This window comes from Geospiza fortis, unplaced genomic scaffold, assembly GCF_000277835.1.
Source record: "Geospiza fortis unplaced genomic scaffold, GeoFor_1.0 scaffold31, whole genome shotgun sequence".
Taxonomy (NCBI): Eukaryota; Metazoa; Chordata; class Aves; order Passeriformes; family Thraupidae; genus Geospiza; species Geospiza fortis.
Window position 1 is genome coordinate 1,022,994 of NW_005054483.1, and position 19,397 is coordinate 1,042,390.

A 19,397-nucleotide genomic window follows, 5' to 3' on the forward strand; every position below is an offset into this window, starting at 1 on the left:
TGACTGAAAAGTCATTTGAAAGTATGCCTACACATTTACTCCCCTGCAATTACCTTCATTTGCTGTCTTTCTATCATCCATGGTAAAAGCCTGAGCTGGCTGGGGGTGGACAAGGTTAAGGTGCAGGATACTATTACCTTGGCAGATGTAAATCATGACATTACTAGCTCTCTGATCTTCAGACAATTAAAGAGATAGCAGCAGGCTCCTGGCTCTGCTGGTAATACAAGAAAGATAAACTCCATCACTTGCTTCTCCTTTCTAGTTTCTAATCAAAGTCCATGAGCACTAGATTATTATATACCTTAAATTTTGGGATTAAACAAGTAACATTTTTAGAAATGTATAAAAACAGAAAAATTCTAAATTGGTGAATCAGTGATCTGATGATTTAACAACATGATTAGACAAAAATGCTGAGGTAGAAGGCAGATATCAGCTTGAAATAAAAGATTTCAAAGAAGACAGAGGGGATTTGTCATTTAACTAAACTAACTCTGGCAAGAAAGCATCTTCCTCCAGTAACACACTAAAAAAACCTTCACAAATTAACACTAGAAAAGTAAAAAACTGTGAATACCTGTGAAGAAAACGAGCAAGCATGGAAACAGAAGCATTTACAGAATGTTAAATAACAGAGATGGTTCTGTATCTGAAACTTCTTAGTTCTAAGCCGTGGAAAGCAGCTTTGTTGTGCACAGTACTGTATTGGCTCTGCTAACTCAGTCTGCTTCAGAGCAAAACTTTAAACTCATGGTGACTTTGCTGGACATGAAAGTCAAAACCCAAAGACCCAAAGACCTGGCAAGGGAAATACTTTAATCCTCACAAGGTTTCACATGCAGCTAAAGGTGAAACCAAGTGTTTCCCATTTCAGAATAATTACTTGGATTCCTTATTCTGGTCACCTATGGAGAAGAACACCACTTCCTCCCACAAACAGAATCATAGTAACGTCCACTGTCTCAAGAGTGAGACTCCTTTTGTTTTAGAAAATATCTCCTATATCTTTCAATAGGTGATACTGGCTGGATCTTACTTTTAACTGTCATCAGAGCTCTAAGATATAAGTTATTAAAAGAAATAAACTCAGCTCTAGCTATTACATGGCTTTTAAAATGCTTAATTTGGAACATTAAGTTCACATTTTAATAATCAGGCTGAAATCAGCTGTGCTCCCAGCTATAATTATGTGTGTCATATGTGTTTATGTATTTCTAATATACAGGAGCACTGAATCAAAGCATCCAGCATATGAGTCACTGGCAATGCGACAGCAAAGAGAAAAATAAAGACAAGACAAAAAAGGATGCTTGCACTGAAGTGCAGTGAACAATCTGTGCTGCAATCCAGTTTGGGTCGGTTTGTTTCAGCCAGGACAGGACAAAGCAGTTTGCCTGTGAGCCACGAGATGAGCACAGGCAGAGGGCAGCTGCTGGGACCCACCTTGGGAGGAGGCACTGTCGAAGGACTTGATGAGCGTTTTCACAGTGGGGGTCGGCTCTGAGGAGGTGGAGGATCGGCGACTCAGGCCCATGCCTTGCCTCAGAGCTGCCAGATCTCTCTCTACTGCATTCATGTAATTGTACACTCGACCGCGTTCTTCTTCCTGCCTGAAGTCAACGTGCTGCTCGTTTAGGGTATTTAAAAAACATTTTAACATGCAAAGGCTTTAAAAAAATCAACACAAAATGAAGCTGAATTAAAATCTATGGTCCAAATGGGTCATTTCATTAAACTAGTTTTCTTTTCATTGTAATTCAGAAATAGGTTATCAACTCAAATTTTCACTGTAATTTCTTACTGTTTGTCAGCAACAGAGCTCAGCATCTGGTAAAAAAAAAGTCTATCAAATCAATATTTGATATAAGGCTTAATTCCTACTCCTACTCACACACGGATGAAAAAAATTGAGACTTAAGGATTTCATCATTCCACATGAAAATAATCATCTCAGAGGGGAGAATTTTTTTCCACCTGAATGAATGGAAAACAATTTAATGCTAAGGAGGTAAAAATATGTTCCTGGTATCCATCTTTAGGCAGCATTAGCTTTTCTCAAAGTTTCACAGCCTGTGAAAGGATCTCCTATCCTACTAGATGCTGGGCTAAATGTAATGTAAATCTCACCAAATTCCCATCCATGCAGAAAACAATTGTTTTATATATACACACCACAAGCATCATTACTGTAAACTATATACAGATCTGACCCCTAGAGACAATGTAGTCAGGATTCAAATGGTGCTGTCCAAGATGTTCCTATTTGAGGACTTTATTACTTCTGAAAGACATATAACTCAGCTTCTAAATAACTGGAGCACCTAATTCAAGCCACAACACATCACAATTTGAGTTATTTTTGTTTTTATATAGAATGCACCTCTAATTATCAGTAGAAAGAAAACAGTGTAAGTTACATGCAGAACTAGGTGAAGGTTTCTTCTCAGGTAAAAACCCAGCTGTGTTTTTAACCACACCAAAAGCCTTGACTGCTAATAAAGAAATATTAATGACGGTACAGGAAAGCCAACACTGCTTGTTTTTCACACTGTGAGAAGCCAAATCATTTTAAGCTGTTAAACTAGAAAAATCCTCCAACTTGGTTTTGTAAAACCCTGGGTGGATTAAGTACACAGTATAAAGAAACAAATAGTGCTGTTGTAAAATGCTGAAAGCTGTAGGGGGATAGAATATAAGAAAATAAGATAGTGTAGAAAGTAATCTTACCCCTAAGGAGTTGCAGCTGGGCCAATTATCAATGATTAGGAACAGGCCTGACTGTAAGCAATGAGAAGAAGAGTGCTATACCAGAGTGGGGTGGCTGGGTGAGAAGGGAACTGCAGTCAGTTGGCTGCTTTGTGAAGAAGGAGTCAGAGCTCTGAGCAGCTGCCCATGAGAAACACCAAGAAGGTTTGGAACTTTTGTGATAAGGAGACAGCAGTATGGAACCCCTGCGATACGATGACAACAGAAAGCAGCACAAAGCAGCTTGCTGAAATACAGATCCTCACAGTGAGAGGATTTACAAACTTCTGGAGCCTCAATAAATAAGAAACTGGATTCCAAACTGCCCTCTTCCCTGCAAAAGAGAGCACCCATCCCTGTTGTTATTTGCATACTTGCGTGACTTTATCTCCTCCAGCTCCTTGGTGAGTTTCTCGTTTTTCTCCTGCGCCTCGTGCAATCTGCGCTTCAGGTCCCCGATCTCCTCCTGCGCCTCGGACTTGATGTCGTTGGCAATGACCACTGCAGTCTGCAGGTCTGCCTGGAACTGGCGCCATTCTGCTGACTCCTCCTGCAAGCACCAATTTGGAAGTGAAAAATAAAAGTTATCCTTATTATTCATAGTTTTCCCATGCTGTTAAAGGAAATTATTTACAGGAACTTGTACAGTGGTAGGCACAACCTAACTCACAAGATAAACTGAAGAGGTTTTGCTGGAAATAATTAAACTTTGGAAGTCATGAGTTTCTTTTCTGGAGACAAATAAAATGTTCAAAGTGGAGGAGAAAAATATTTAATATTAAACTCCACCTCAAAATACACAGGGAACATTTTCTCCTAAGCCAAACATCTAATCTTTGTGACACTGAGAAATTTTTAGCATTGTTTAGTGGCTGTAGGTTAGTAAATATATTCCCATGATGCCTGTCTTTCAGAAAAAAAAATTATTTGCATTGTATCTAATGATATTTTCACAGTTTTATAAGCTGGTTTTAAGACATTCTAAGCTGAAAATTTATTGACTTTTTTGGTTTTTACCTACCCGGAGTCTCCTGTGAAGATTCTTGATCTCTCTTTCCATGTCATGCTTTTGATCCTGAAGTTTTTTAACTGTATCTGGAAAAAAAAGTTAAATTCCCTGTAAGATCTTAGTCAGGGATTTATTTACTTAAAAATGAATAACTGAAAAGACCTGCAAATGTTTTGGAAGACTTACTCAGAGAAGGCATTTTTATAACCAAAGACATCTGAAGAAACATAGTATGAGAGGGAATAATCTGCCAGAGGATGTAAATAGGTACACACTCCTCTGTGACTGGTAAGGGGAGCAGCATAAGCAAACTCAATTCTCATACAAATCCCAAATCACAATATTAAAATGACAAAGCAATAGCAAAGAGCAAGTAAACAAGGTAGGCAATTTAACATGAAAGTATCCTAAAAACATGGATGTCTGGGGGTTTCCCCTCCTCAAACATAAGCTGCAGCTACAGGAAGCCTTTTAATTCAGTTTAATTCCTGCCACCAAGCAGCTGACATAACACTCACAGCCCTGCCTTCCACAGGGATAGAACTGAACTCATGTCCCCAAGACTCTGACATTCTTGTCTATCAAGCTACTATTTGAGGTCAAAGCAAACTATATTTACAGCAAAAGGCCAAAACAGTCTGTGAGCTCGTGTTATGAGAGAGAGGGTCCCCTAAATCTGTCAGCAGCCACACAGCAGCGTGCCCAGCCTGACCAGCAGCAGTGTGTGGCGTCTGACAGACTGGCTACTGCAATTATTCTTCATTTGTGACTTTATTCAATGCACAAGGACCATGTGATTGATTACTCCATTCTTAAACCAAGCAACTAATGAAGCACCATAAATTTCTAATCAGTGTGTCACTTCACTGATCCTTGCATTCTAGGATGTTTTATTTCTGTAGCATTGTGTGACTGTAAAAACTGTAAAAATGATGGAGAAACTGACTAAATGCATTTTTTTGTTCAGGTTCATTATCCCAACAAATATTTTTTCCTGTATATTAGCAATGCTCTTTCTACAACATGACATTTAGGCTGTTCAATACACAAAACCTTCCTCAACAGCCCCAGGTGCAGGGACTTTTTAAGTCACAGTTAATTTCTGTACAAGAATCGTAAAAATGAAACCTCAGCTGGTCTGAAAACACAATAACCTTTCAAACTTGGAAAAGCTGGAACATAAAAAATAGACAGATACTTCTGTATTTATCTCCTCCTTGTAAAACTGCCCATTTTAAGTTGCACCCAGCTGATCTTTAGGCTTTGAAGATAAGCCTACAGGGTGGGCCACTCAAATCTCATGCTACCATGATACTTAAGCAAAGCCCTCCAATTTTTAACTTGTCTCTTGATACACAACTTGTTTGAGCTAAATCCAGAACTAGAAGGCCAGCTTTAGGCCAAAGTTATAAAACTTGCTCCCCCCACCTTTTCCTTTAAATACATTTTGGAACAAATCAAGTTGATGTTCATTTTCATTTTTAAAACAGTTCAAAGAAAAAATGTTTTTAAAAACAAAATTTGCAGTACTACTAAAAGCAAGCTATCTAAAAATAACCACAAACCAGAAACCATAAATGCACCCAGTTAAAGCTTGTGCAGTGCCATTGTTCTGAGTTTCTGTGAGTTATGAAACGCACCATTAAATTTTAGTGTATTTATGCTTTGAAGTAAAACACAATGGTCTGGATATTCTGCAGGTACATAAATAATACAGAGCAGTTTAGAGCAGTTGTTGGAAACAGTGCTCTCTCTCCTCCCCAATCAACCAAGGAGACTAAAAATACCCCCCACCAAACTGCAACTGAGTTTGAAATGCAATGAGAAATTATGACTAATTTAAGTGATTTCACCTCTTCCACCAGCTACAGCCTGAAAATTAAAGTAGTCAAAACAGGCAGAGGCTGCCATGTGGCACCTTCCCTTTCTGCATCCCTGCAAATTCCACATTCTCTAACACACACAAACCCTTTCCACCTCCACTGCCTGAATTTTCAGTATGGTAGGACAGGTACTTCCACCTTTATCCAGTCTCCTTCTTCAATGATCACAGACAACAAAGAAGACTGAGATAAAACAAAAAGTAACTACATGTTAGGGTAAATGAAGAACAAGGAGACTCTTCTGATGAATGAACAGGATAATTAAAAATGGCAAATCAGCAAGCTCGTGTTTGACTGCAGGATCCAATTACATCTACATTTCAGAAAATGATATTGATTTAAGCCACAGTTTGACAAGACCTTGCCTCTACCTAAGAGGCAGAAAAAAAAAAGATTATGGGACATGCAGACTACAAATGGTAAAGAAAACCTTTACAGCTGGGGGTGGGAGGAAGAGTTTTGTACAACTACCAGAGAAAAGGTATCAAGATGTTCTGTATCTGCAATTTTTAATAATTATAATATAACTGGCAGTTAGAATTTATCAGTATGAAATAAAAATGAGTATTAACATTCAATTGTATAATTTCAATAGTTTCTGGGGAAAAAATACTAACAATATTCACATGCAGTATTTCAGCAAAAATGACATGACAATTCCTGGGAAGGGACACTCAATTCCTGGGAAGGGACACTAAATCAAGACACCCTCACAGTTTTTGTACTGGTTACACAGGCATGCCTCACACTGGGACAGCATTTTGGTTCTTTAGCACAAAATGGCCATCCCAACACAACCACAAATACACAGAGCAGTATAAGAACTACAGTTTCCTTCTGTAAGGAACAGGCACTGGCAAAGCTCAGGCAATTTGTAGACCAATCTTGCTTCTGAGCTGATCATGTCAGACAATACATCTACACAGCAAGAAAGGTGACTTTTTAAGGGTCTGCCATTAGTCACAAAACTAAAAATGTTTAAAAAGGCACAAAAATGAACATCCTATTGACTTTTCCAACACTTTGTTAGAAAAGGCCTAAATATGGTAAAGCAAACATTTCATTTCATAACTGCTGTCAAGATCCTTTTCGAATGAAATATAGCAGAATTAAAACTAACACTGTCAGCTCCATAAAAGAACTATTCATTGAACATTAAAAATATCCACCTTCTAGCTCACCTACACTTGTCCTAAAAATTTACTGACTTTTAGTTACAGACTAGGAGAACCTATGTGCACCTGTGCTGAGAGAACAAGCAATGATTATTTTGTGCTTCAGAAGAAACCTTTGAGAAGTGGTAAGCTAACCTACAAATACACATTTTCTGCACATTAGGAGTCAAACTTTTCTGGAAAATATTCCCCACAAACTCTTATTAACTGCTTGGGAGAATAAGAGGTTTCTGTTTCCCACTCAGTTACTGCCGATGACTCATGTGACAGCTGGGCTACCTGACTGCTGCAAGTTTTTGGGAGTCAGGAGTGAAACCCAGAGGGAACACGCCATCTAGTGCAGTGTCAGCCTTCCCCACTGTCCTTCCTTCCTTCCTCACTGCCTCTTTCAGCTCAGCACAGCATGGAGGATATAAAACACTGATTATTTTAGTATTTCTTAGACTTTTTACATACAACAGAATCATAGAATATCCTCAGTTGGAAGGGATCTATCAGGATCATCGAGACACAATCCTGGCTCTGCACGCCAACAACTCTGCATCCCACCCTGTGCCTGAGAGCATTGTCCAAACACTCCTTGAGCTCTGGCAGCCTTGGGGACATCCTGGGGATCTTGTTCCAGTGCCCAACAACCCTCAGGGTGAAGAACTTTCTGCTATCAAACCCAAACCTCCCCTGATTTAGCTCCAGCCCTTTCCTCAAGTCCTGTCACCAGTCACAGAGCAGGGACTGAAGACCACAGTGAGGTGTCCCCTCAGTGTCCTCCAGGCTGAACAAACCAGGTGCCCTCAGCTGCTCCTCCCTAGCTTTCCCCTCCAGGCCCTTTAAGTTCTGTGCTTAAAACTCCTCATCCCAGCAGTAAGGGCTCAGCTGCAGTGACTACAGCTCTCAGCACATCTGGATGCATGTCAGGAACATCCTGTGTGCTTTTCATCAATGCAATTTGCATCCTGCTGCACACATCAAAGAGATCCCTTTTTCTGCAGGTAGACATATTAACAGCTCAAATGTGACAGTTCAATATCCAGATTAATTTGAAAAATGTTCTACATCAAGAGGAGTTCCTTGTGCCTCCTCTTGATGTTTGAAAAGCCCACAGTGAAGCATGCTCTAAGTGCTTGGAGTGTTTCCCATTTCTACATTACTATCTGTGTTGATTAATCATTAAATGGAATGAACACTCACCACCTCATCTATGAGGCATCTTTCTCCTAAGTGTAAACTCCGCCTTTAGTAAAATTTTTAAGTTATAATTTTACATTTTGTATTTGGGAGTCTATTTTATAAATGTTGTATGTACTACCTCAAAGTCCCAGATTTTTCACTATGTCCTATGTTGCCAGTACTTAGAGACTATCACGAAAAAACTCCTGTAAGAGGTTTAACTATGAACCCAAAATCAACAGAGTTTTCAAGTTGTCAGAAAAAAAGCACTTTTTAAAGTTTATGGAATTCCTCGTGTGCCATCCTCTCTTACTGCCACTAGATGCCACTCTCCTTCCAGCACAGAACTGAAACAACAGCTCGCTTCCCCCAAGGGATCACGTCAGGACATTGGCTGGTCCACATGAATTTTCCAAGACCAATAAACAACAAACACTTTTGCAATTTTTGTTGAGAATTTTTCCCCTGGCAGAGGTTTGTCTGCCTGAATTTTCACCAGTCGAAATTAAATATCTGACAGATGCTTTGTACCCACAAAGCAGAAGCATCTAAAAATCAGAGCTGCCTTGTAATGAGGTATTGCTAGGCAGATACCCAAATATCCACTTGACTACAGGGCTGCTCCCTGCACGAGTGTACTTCAGTTAATGGACAAAACAAAACAAGTAGAAAACTGTTTAACCTTTTTGAGTCTTTGCTCCAAAATTACTGTCTTTTAGCACAGAAAGGGAAAAAAATTCAGAATAAAAACTTAAAACTATTAAGAGAAGCAGAGATTCCCTTTCAAGATAAAAAAAGGGTTGCTTAGGGAAACAACTCTCACAGCCATGTCTGAAGATACTGAGCTTGAATAAACAGTTTGGCTTGCTTAAGACACTAACTTTTCTTGATAGCAGAGCAATTAAAAACCCTTTCAATGAACCCTTTATTTCCCTTGTTGTTAGAAGGAATCATGCTTTGGTTTTTTTGCTATCTTGTTTCATCTCTGAATAACATGGAAGACTAACAGATATTTAAATCCTCTAAGCAGCACTGTGCAAACACAGCTTGCCAGGGTAGAGTTGCCCGTTTTCTTAATTAGATGGAGACTAATTGCAGAATTCCAGCCCGTGGTAGGAATGTCTGAGCAGCTCTCCAAGATCAGAGAGGGAACTAAGGCACAGAGAGCTAGACAGGTACACAGTAAATATGTTTTCTACCACATGTTTTTCTACTTTGAAGAACAACTTGAAAACAATATTAGCAGATTCCACATTTGTTCTCTATTCATAGGTTTTATTCCCACACCAACTACTAAGTGGGTCTGGAAAAGCTAAGCCAACTTGATTTTTTTCCTCCCCTAGTGTGTAAGGATTCTGCAAAACCTAGTCTGACTTGAATTCAGACATACAAAAGACAAGTAAAAATATTTTCAATATTACAGTGCTCTACTTGTGCTTTCCTTAAATTATCTTTTCTCTCAAGAGAAATGCATAATACTTACTCTCCAAATCAGATATGATAAGATTGTCATGAAGCTTCACAGCACGGTGCTGCTCTACTTCATCCTCCAGCTCAAAGATGGTTTCTTTCATGTCACTCCTCTCAGTCTCTTTTTCATCCAGCTCTGTCCGAAGCTTTTCTAGAGTCACATTGAGATCCTCAATTTGTTTCTTGGCTTCTTCTTGGAACACTCTGTATTCATCTTCAACCTAAAGAAGAATAAATCTCAGTTGCATATTAAACATACTTGTTGTTTTGTAACTACCATACTTAAAATCTATTTCTGCAAAGAGAAAAATACAGGAGAAATGTAAACTTTTGACTATACATTATTCTAGTGCAACTCTTTTCCTGGGCCAAAGTTAAACTTTTTATATTCCCAGGCTGGATAAATGAGCATTCCCAGCTCCTCTCAGAGCAGTGCCCTGCATACAGGTGAAGCAACACCACCATTGTACCAAGGCTGAGGTTTCATGAGCAGCTGAGCCAATTTAACATCCAGCTGCCATGGAAAAGGGACAGGGTGCAAGGGAAATGTTAAAACTCTTCACCCTTCCTTTCTCTTGCCAAAGAGAAAAAGCCTGGTCACTTGTGCATCAATTTTAGTGCTTGCTGGACCTGTGTGATGAGTGATTTCCTTAAGCAAGTGTGACATTTGTGTGTGAGGTGTGTTAGCGAGCTGAAGCAGTTCTCAGAGGAGTCTGGCAAACAATTACTTTGAAAAAAAACCAAAACAGGGAAGGGAAGAAGTGGTTGACTTCTCTTGTTCAGAAGCCGGGGAAGAGGCTTTTTTATCCTGCCTCACAGGAGTGTAACATAAGTAACAGGCTGGGATCAGTGGCACAAGAACATTAACCCAACAGGGTTAAAATATAAATTTATTAAAAATTTATATATGTATATATAAAAAAAAATAGGGTGTCAGAAAAACAAGGGAAAAGAGAAAATAGGTTGTGGTTTAGTGTGAGCAATGCTGGCAGGCACCAAGTTTAACAGACAAAAAATACCCTGCTCTTAAGTCATCTGCTTCGGTGGTTTTTATTTTAATAGCATTCTCTAACTTTAATTATTAAAATCATCTTAGTATGTTTTTCACCCCAAATTAAGGTTGATTCTAACAGGCTTGTGATCATGACTAACATGTTGTTTTGCAGCTAATATATAGTTCATACATTAAATTTGGTATAAATTGTCTCTTCAGGAAGATATACCTTTAAATGCATATGTAAAGTAATTAAATAAATTGTGTGATTCTTCTACTAGACATAGCTACTGCATAAATTAGAAATATTTGGGTCAAAACAGAACTGGAAATAAACATTTTGATCCAAAATCTAATCAGCACATAAAGTCTTGCAGAAGGTGTGCAATTTAAGCACTAAATTAGTAAAGTGTCTTAAATACTGTTTAAGTTTGGACACTGAAATGAGTTGTGGAGTTTAAATATTTTTAAAAAGTAACACAACAGTCACCCTGTAGCTCAATGTATCCATATAATTTTCTCAAATGCTGACATCATTTTCATAACAAAAGTCAAGAGAAAGTAATCAGTCCTAACACTACTGCAATCCAATTAAGCTCATAATTAATCTTTTACTTCTGAAAGAACTACAGAGGCCAAGAGGCCAATGTGTGCATGGGATGTTAGGATGCAAGGGTATTTTAGCACTACCTTAGCAATGGCATCTTGCAATCGATTGGCATCATTGCGGGTGTGTGCCAGCTCCTCCTGCAGACCACTGGCCAAGCTCTCTGCTTTTTCCTTATCCAGCCTGACACTCTCCAGCAGGTCTTGTATATCTGATTTATCTCCAGAGTTGTGTATGGAATACAGCTCGGCCACTCTCTGCTTTTCGTGCTCTAGCTGAGCTTTCAGCCTGTTCATCTCGATCTGGTCACTGGCTACTGTGGCTTTGTACTCCTCTAAGGTGGATGCCAGAGCTGTTTTGCTTTTCTGCTCTGACTCAATAATCCGTTCCATGTGGTGATTCCTTTCTTTTAACGCCCCTATCATCTCTTGGGCCTCCTTGTTGTCTTGTTCTGCCATCTTCAAAGTGTTGCTCAAGTGCTGCTGAACGCCCAGCAGCTGCTCCCGCTCGAAGCGCGCGTTCTCCGCCAGCTCCATGTAGCGCTGCTCCAGCTCCATGTAGCGCCCGCTCTTCATGTCTTCATCAATCACATAGGAAATGTGGTGCTCATCCAAAAGGGACCGGAAATACTCGATCTGACGGCTGAAGTGCTCCAGTTTGTCACTCTGCTGGCACAAAGACTCCATCAGGATTACCTTCTCCTCTCCAAGTCTTTCATTCTCGCTGTTCAGCTCTTGTGTTATTTGTTGCAGATCTGCAAGCTCTTGAAGCGTGGCCTGGAGCTCCTCAGCTGTACTGTGTTGGTTCTCTTCCATCTGATGTATCCGTTCTGTCAGACAGGCTACAGACACCTCACTTGCATTGCCACTGCTTCCCTTCCTAGACCTTTCTATACTTGGTACTCCCTCAGATTCTGAAGATGACGGAGCATCTAAGGCATCATCGCTTGATGTCAGTGGCTGATAAACTTCACTGCACTCACTGTCTAAATTATCCATGGAATTACTGTGTTGGTTGTCCATGAGAGTGTTTTCATCCTGACTTAACAAGTCTTCCATCGATCCAGGAGCAGAACCTTCCACTGAAGATGTCAGAGTGCCCCCACCATCGCTGTGGTTGCCAGCTGTAATCTCTGGACTCAAAGACTGATAGCCAAAGAGCTTTTCAGAGTTGTCCAGCCTTTGTTCCAAAGAAAAGCCCAAAGCATTTAGTCTGTCTTTTAACATTCGATTCTCATTCTTCAGCTGGTTGAGCTCTTCTCTGATGGCAGTGTTTTGTTCCTGTAACTGGAGCAGCGTAGACTCTACATCAGTTGGCTGATGAACAACAATGGCTTCTTTCTCTTCAGATTTTTCATCCCCCTCAAGATGATCTTCGTTGAGTCCCAGCTGAGCACGCATATCCCTCAATTCATTTCTCAGATGCAGGATCTCCACATCTTTAGTTTTTGCTAAGGTCAGAAGATCATTCACCTTTGCTTCCAGCGCAGCTCTGTCACTGATCTGATTGTCTGACTTGGACTTGCTCATGCGGACGTCGGAGTCGGGGTTGGTGCGGCTGCGGGAGCGCTTGGCCAGCCCCGCGTCGCCGGGGCCCTGCCCTGCCAGGGGCAGCTTCTTGCTCTGGCTCAGACGGGAACGCTCCCGGATCCTCTCCCTGGAAGAGCTGGACTCTTTATTTCCAGAGGAAGTGCTACGTTTAGCTGTGGAACTTGTACCTGCGTGTTTGTTGAAAGTTAGGACATGAATTTAAAATACTGCATCTGTCACAGCAGGCTGTGGTGCTTTGTATCAGCAACACAGTGGCTGATTTTCTGAAGCACACATTTATTATTAGCACACAAGCTAAATACATTTCATAGAAAATACTGGAAGTAAGCATTAACTCAACATTCAGCGTTTTCTGTTTTCTGTATTTTCATCTTATTGCATAAAAATAAAGATAGATCATTACTCCTTTATTTCCAGATGGTTTACAGCTTTGCAAGCATTACTGAATCCAAAATACAGCAATGGAACGCAAGACCTATTTCAATCCATATCAATAACACACTAAATGATTTCATTTTTCTCAACAGTTTCTGAAAGCTCTCTTCCTTTATTTCTGTAAAGCAATACAAAACGTCCAAAATGTTCATTGTAACAATTCATCTTAGAGATTTAGTGCTTGTGTCATGGATTTTTTAAACAGACAATTTTAGAAAAATCTATGATTCTCTAAATTAATTATATTATTTCATCTTATATAATAGTTGCATAGTCAGTACTGAAAAAAACTAAAAGGAACACCTTCCAAAAAAGCAATTCCATTATTAAAAACAGGAAAAGAGTTTAGAAGGTGTGTGATTTGATCATGGTGTTACTGAGCACCTTAGTAAGCAGCCTGGATCCTCAATACATTAAATGAAAATAAAAAGCCCCCAACTTCCACCTTTAAGAATCAATATATCCATTTACCTGCAATAGTTTTGGGTTTGTTTTCTAGAGTGCTCATGGTTGCCCCTGGAGCTGAAGGTGCTGTTGATACACAAGAGTTCTTCTTGGCCTTGACACCGTTGGTCATTGTCACTCCGCCGCCACCAGCCATCCCTGCTAAGAGGTCATCGTTACTCTTAGTCTGAAAGAAAGGAAGAAGCAGCTTTAAAACAGCTGGCCCAGAACTCTGCACAGCCAACATTTCTACTGCTAAAGATTCCTTCAGTTTAAAAAGAACATATTTGACAAGTCATGTGTCCATGCAAGAATGCTGAAAAGTGTAAGTGTGCTGCACTGTGCAGAGTCAGTAAACTGAAATGGAACTTTAACTCCTCACATATGAGTGAGTATTGAAACTGAGTCTTCTCTCTCCCCCAAAAATTCTTAATCTTTCAGTACCAAGGAGAAAAATTAAAAAAAAAAATCTATTAAAGCAGAGTAAAACATCACAGTGTAAAACTTCTCAATTTTGTCTAGAAGGTTACTTATGCATAAAAATGAAGGCAATTCTTAGATAATTAAACCACCAAATACCAGGAAGTTAGTACAATATCCTTCAATTGAGTATGATCAAATATTTTCTGGTGGTCAAATTCACAACAAAAAGCTCAAATCAAAGGAGAACAAAAATAAATCCAACATTAGCAAAATACAATTTCTACCTCAAAATATTGAGCTACAGATCACTAGGAACTAGGACAGAGGCAGGGGAAAAGCCACTCTCACCATATATCCTTGCCTTGCTTTCAAGCTCTTTTCTAGGGAATTTTAAGAGATGGGGTATTTGTTTGATGGACTTTTTGTCTAACCTCATATGATTGTTCCTGAAACTCCTGTTAGCCACAAAAGCTGCCTGGAATGTGACAAGGCAGCAAGCACAGGATTCCCAACAACCAGACTCCCAAACAGAGAATACATCTTTCAGAATAAAGCAAAGTCTAAGAAATACTAAACTCTTAAGCATTAATTGGCAGGCTTTATACTCTTTAAAATACGATTTTGCAAATGGTGAAAATCAAAATGTGCTCAACATTTTTCCCATTATACGAGGAAAAAAAATTAAAAGGAAACAGCTGTGCTAGCAGCATTCCTTGAGCAACTGTATTATTCAGCTGGATAACACATTTGAACTCTCCTCCAACATCCCAGCTCAAAGGTACTGCTTAGGAATTAACCAGTTGCTTTCCATCACGTCTGCAAGTCTGTAACTTCCAGCTCCCACACACATCCATGTTAAAAACTATACTGCAGACATTACAATTCTATATATTTAGACTAAAGGTACACTTGCTTAATTTAAAAAATAGTTGCATGTTCTCTACAGTCTCTTTTTGCAAATGCCAATTCCAGAACAGCTAGGAACACTGATCACAGCACTGTGGAAAGAGCATGGATGGGATCTGTGCCATTACAGAGAGCAGCTACAAAACAAAAGGGAGCTTTGGGAGGAGAACATATTTGCTTTGCATGCAATTGATAGAAATATAGAAAATTTACAGACAGAAAAACTATTTGTAAGGGTAAAATCCTCTAGGACAAGCACGTTTTTACTGAATCATGTCAGAAATGGTGAAATGGTGTAGCCTTCTGAGAAGGCTGATAAAAGGCTGGAAGAAAACACATCACTCCAAGGATCCAGTCTGATGTGCATCTAAAGCTGGCTTTTCTGCTATGGAAATGCCATTGTTGCTTGCTGTGCAAACAAAGCTCTTCCAAGAGCTCCTTCCTCCCAGGAGTCACAGCAGCTCCTTGATCTGCCACGTCACACAGCCAGGCAAACAGGCACAGGCAGTGGAAATACAAATAGGAAAGCAAAAATATCAGAGGGCTGCAAAAGCCATAAAGCCCACTCAGCTCGTGTGGGATGGATGGGCTGAGCACAAACTACTGGTGAACAACAATCCTGGTTTACCTGTGATCTGATTAGATTTTCTATCTAATTGAAGCTCATTTTGTGGGCATGGGAGCACAGGGGGAGAGAAACAACCCTGTGCAAGTATTGCCTAAACCAAGGTATCACAAAAAGGCACAGAACAGTGATTTTCTGCTTTGCTGCTGGATCTGCCCACCCTCCTGCAAACGTGATGGTTCAAACAGACTGTGAGCTGTCAGCATCTATACCCTGCTGAAAGACTGGGGAAATTAGATTAAGCTTTCAGACACTTACAGTACAAGTACATGTTATCAAGCCAAATAGGTCAAGATGTGACTCAGCTTGAAGAAAAAACACAAAGTAAAATACGTTCAGACATTACTCATCTGCAGTCCTTGCTGAACAAAGGAATTTAAGACAGCCATTCTTCTTCTGACTTACCCATAAACTATTTCTGCTCTAGGTTGGAAGGCACTGCCTCCTCTGCAGCCAATTAGTAAACAGCTTCTCAAAGCTGTAACATTATACTCTTGGCAAAGAAAACTATTTAGTAAAGCTTTGGAAAAATTACAAACCAGCAGCTCTCTTCTTAATGTTCCACAATGGCAACCATTCAGAACCTTTAAAATCAAAGTATTTTTGCAGCATATCTTTTTAATTGAAGTAAAAGCAATGGTGCATATTTATTAAACAACTTTTCCCATCTACTAAGAACTGTGCCATCCTGCTTAGCATAAAAACTCCTACATTAAAATATGAAAAATTAGAAACTCTCATAATTAGAAAGGCTCATCCAGACCTATTTTGTTTTTCTGTATAAAAAAACCACTTTATAATTATACAATTCATATTCTGTTTTCCTCTCACCACTTTCTTTCAGTGCAACGAAACTTGAATAATGACCTATACAATTCATCTCAGTTTCTCAACAGGTATATCCTATTTACTGCATCTCATTCAAATCCCTTTATATATATATAATTATTCCTACCTAAGATTTTCTTTGATGGTTGTTGTTGCTGCATTGGAGTTTTTCAAACATCAAACTTCACAACAATCTGTAATTAAGTTACTGCATTTTGCAAACAGAATAGAAGCCTAGACACATGAGTACTGAAAACACACTCTAAGTTTTAATATTCAAATATTGGTCTCCAAGTCCTGGCTTTTCAGGGACACTGGATTTTGCAATTTGTCTGAAGTACAGCTGCTGTCTAATTACAGCTGGGAATGTTAGCAGGATCATAAGCTCATTAGCTGAAGAAGTCAAAAAATAATGATCTTAAAAATAAGAATACATTATTTGTAGAGTATTTTTTTGACAGATCAGAAGTGGCTGGGAGTTAAACTTCTGTAGCACTAAAGTGTGTGGGGTGCTGAACGTTTTCCCAAGTGCGGGGCAAAGTGGGAGACAAAAACTGCAGAGAAGGACCCAACCAAGGGCACTGGGAAACAGACCCTGGGACAGGCTCAGCTCTGCTGGAGGGTGGGTCCCACAGCTTCTTCCTGTGCTCATTGTCCATACGTTAGAAAACTCCACAAGGAAGGACAAATGTATGGAACAATGCAGTTAAAGAAGCCCACCCAAAGCTGAACGCTGGCCTGTAGTTATATCATGAAGGGGATGCTATAATTACAAAATAATGTTCTGCTCTGCAACATTATTACTGACTGAACCAAAACTGCTGTAGTACTGTATTTCTAATCTTTAATAGGGGCCTTTCACTCAATATCCAGCTCAAAGGATTGAATAACTTAGTAAGCATTGCAATAAAGTTATTTAATGCCAGCTTTTTTATGGTCAAAGAATATTAAATTTTAATTTAATAACACACCAATTCATCAACTCAAAGAGAATGTCCTACAGCCTCTATGAGGAAAACAATATGCCAAATGTTTCATCAGCAATATCAAATATAAAATCATATTAAAAAAGTATTTTTTAAAATGCAACTTCTATTGATACTTCTTTCAAGCCAAAAATTATGTGATTTGTCAGTACCTGTAAACAAAAACCCCCACAAACAACTAACTTTGTTATATAAGTACAGAACACTCAAAGAAGATTCATCACTATCATTAAGTCACACAGTTGGCACAGCAGCACCATAACAAGTAAAAGACATCCAAGTGTATGAGTAAGCCTGGTTGAACATAAACCTGAGATAAGCCTTAGTAATCAAAAGAAAATTTTCATTGTGCCTCAAACACATAAATTGTCATGAATTCCAATCCCACACCAAAACATAGCCAGAAGTGTTACTAATATAAGTAAAACTGTGAAAGCATACTGGGTCAAATCTGTTCCATGTTACATCATCCTCCTCCCTTATCTCCCTCAGAGGAATGACATAAGTAACTTGATAAGTAAACTACAAAGGGCTTTAGTTGCTTTCACAGGTTTCTAGAAATATAAAGTATGTAGTGTCAACAAGCATCAAAAGATTATTTAAAGCTAAGAAAACTGCAAGATGCATTGGGTGATGGAAGAAAGGAGGGCCACTGGGAGAAAACCTCCCAGAAACTTGGCTTGCAAGTTCATCAGCAAAAGTATTAACCATTCTTCCATAGAGGAAAAGGAAGAAGAGAAAGGGAACACAGCTTCTTACTTCAGAGACCTCAACTCTTACACTTCTTTAATTTTGGATCTTTATTTGCCAGTTCCTTAAATGGCCTTTGTGGCTTCCTGTGTGCCAGTGGTTCAGGTCCCTGGTGACACCCTGCTCCTTGCTCTGTTGCTCTGTTCCAGGGCAGCAGCAGCACAGCACTGCACCCTGGGCTGCAGAGAGCAGAAGGAGCTGCATCCAGCCACATCTCCATGCCAGGGAAAGGAGCAGAGCAGGCAGGCTCATTCCATCCATCCAGCCCAGACGTGGTTGCTCCCAGGTTAAAACTCCACAGCAGCACCCCTCAGTGTGTCTGATTGTTTCTTGGAAGCCATATGCTCCTCCATACACTGCCCTGTTTTCCTACTGTAAGAGAAAACCTCTACCTTTGAACTTGTTCTGGGAGCAAGAACCAACTTGTGAAAATTCAGCTCAAGCAGTACTTGAACACAAAGCAAAGGCCAGAACAGCCAGAAGAACTCAGCTGCACTGACCCAACAGAGATCACTGATATAAAGAAGTTCTCATGTTAGGTACTTAATTAGTTCTTTTTTCAGAATTAGTAAATAACTCCTATCAAATCCTATTAGTCACTGACACCATCCAAGCATAACACCAAACAAATAACACTGGTCAGAGCACAACTTCCACTCTGCTCCTTCTGCACAGCAGCCAAGGGCTGCACAGCACACTGCTCTCCATCTCCTGCTGCAGAATGGAAGTTCAGCATGAATGACACACCAGATCCTGTCACCCTGCCCAGCCCTCTGTAACTACCCAGATTCCCTCCAGCTACCCATGCAACCTCCAGTCTAAGCTGCATTAAAGACAAAGCTGGAAATTCTACCCTTTTTAAAGCTTTATTGTAAAAAATACAAATAATCAGAATGTTCTATTGGTTATTACCTTCAAAAGAGATGCTGATGTCCCAGTTTTGGAGAGTTTTGTTACTGCAGACACTGAGGAGCCGTTTTCTGGTTTGGCTTTTTCACTTGTTTGAGCTTTATTTACTCCAGGCACTTTGGGCACTGAGCCAACACTCCTGCTTGCTTTCTTCATTCTGGGCTGTCTGTTTATGATGCATTTACAAACAAATCTACAAGCAGAAAGAAAGAGACTTCAAACATAAAATACAGATGAAAAGCAATGTCTTTTTTTATAATGTTCTATTTAAGACCAGAGATCCAGAAGAGCAGCACAGACCACAAATTAGAGCCAAACAAAATGCATGTGACTGACCAATGGTTTTTGCCTTTTTTTAAAAGGGATTTTTGCTAAGGACTAAGCTCCACTCCAAATTATAATAATTTCTTTTTTTAAGTTCTCATTCCGCAAATGGCATTGAACTGAGGATATTTTATAAGTGACCCATGTTGCTGAGCTCACTCATT

The 19,397-nt window shown here is 39.6% G+C and overlaps 1 protein-coding gene across 4 annotated transcripts in view; it reads right to left on the bottom strand.

The window, feature by feature from the left end:
• Nucleotides 1-19,097, bottom strand: part of SPECC1L (sperm antigen with calponin homology and coiled-coil domains 1 like) — a 50,111-nt gene extending 31,014 nt beyond the window's left edge. Inside the window, exons 1-7 of one of the 4 annotated variants that reach the window (XM_031063174.1) lie at nt 18,913-19,097; nt 13,510-13,669; nt 11,137-12,770; nt 9,466-9,673; nt 3,770-3,843; nt 3,123-3,298; nt 1,447-1,613 (exon numbers count right to left, since the gene is read on the bottom strand). In XM_031063174.1, the coding sequence (XP_030919034.1) occupies nt 1,447-1,613; nt 3,123-3,298; nt 3,770-3,843; nt 9,466-9,673; nt 11,137-12,770; nt 13,510-13,669; nt 18,913-19,065 (2,572 nt within the window). In that variant the 5' untranslated portion in view covers nt 19,066-19,097. Of the gene's footprint in view, nt 1-1,446; nt 1,614-3,122; nt 3,299-3,769; nt 3,844-9,465; nt 9,674-11,136; nt 12,771-13,509; nt 13,670-14,253; nt 14,310-18,912 lie in introns of those variants that run through there. The other 3 variants (XM_031063176.1, XM_031063175.1, XM_031063177.1) reach the window with 3 other exon arrangements.
• Between the last annotated feature and the right edge of the window lie 300 nt (nt 19,098-19,397).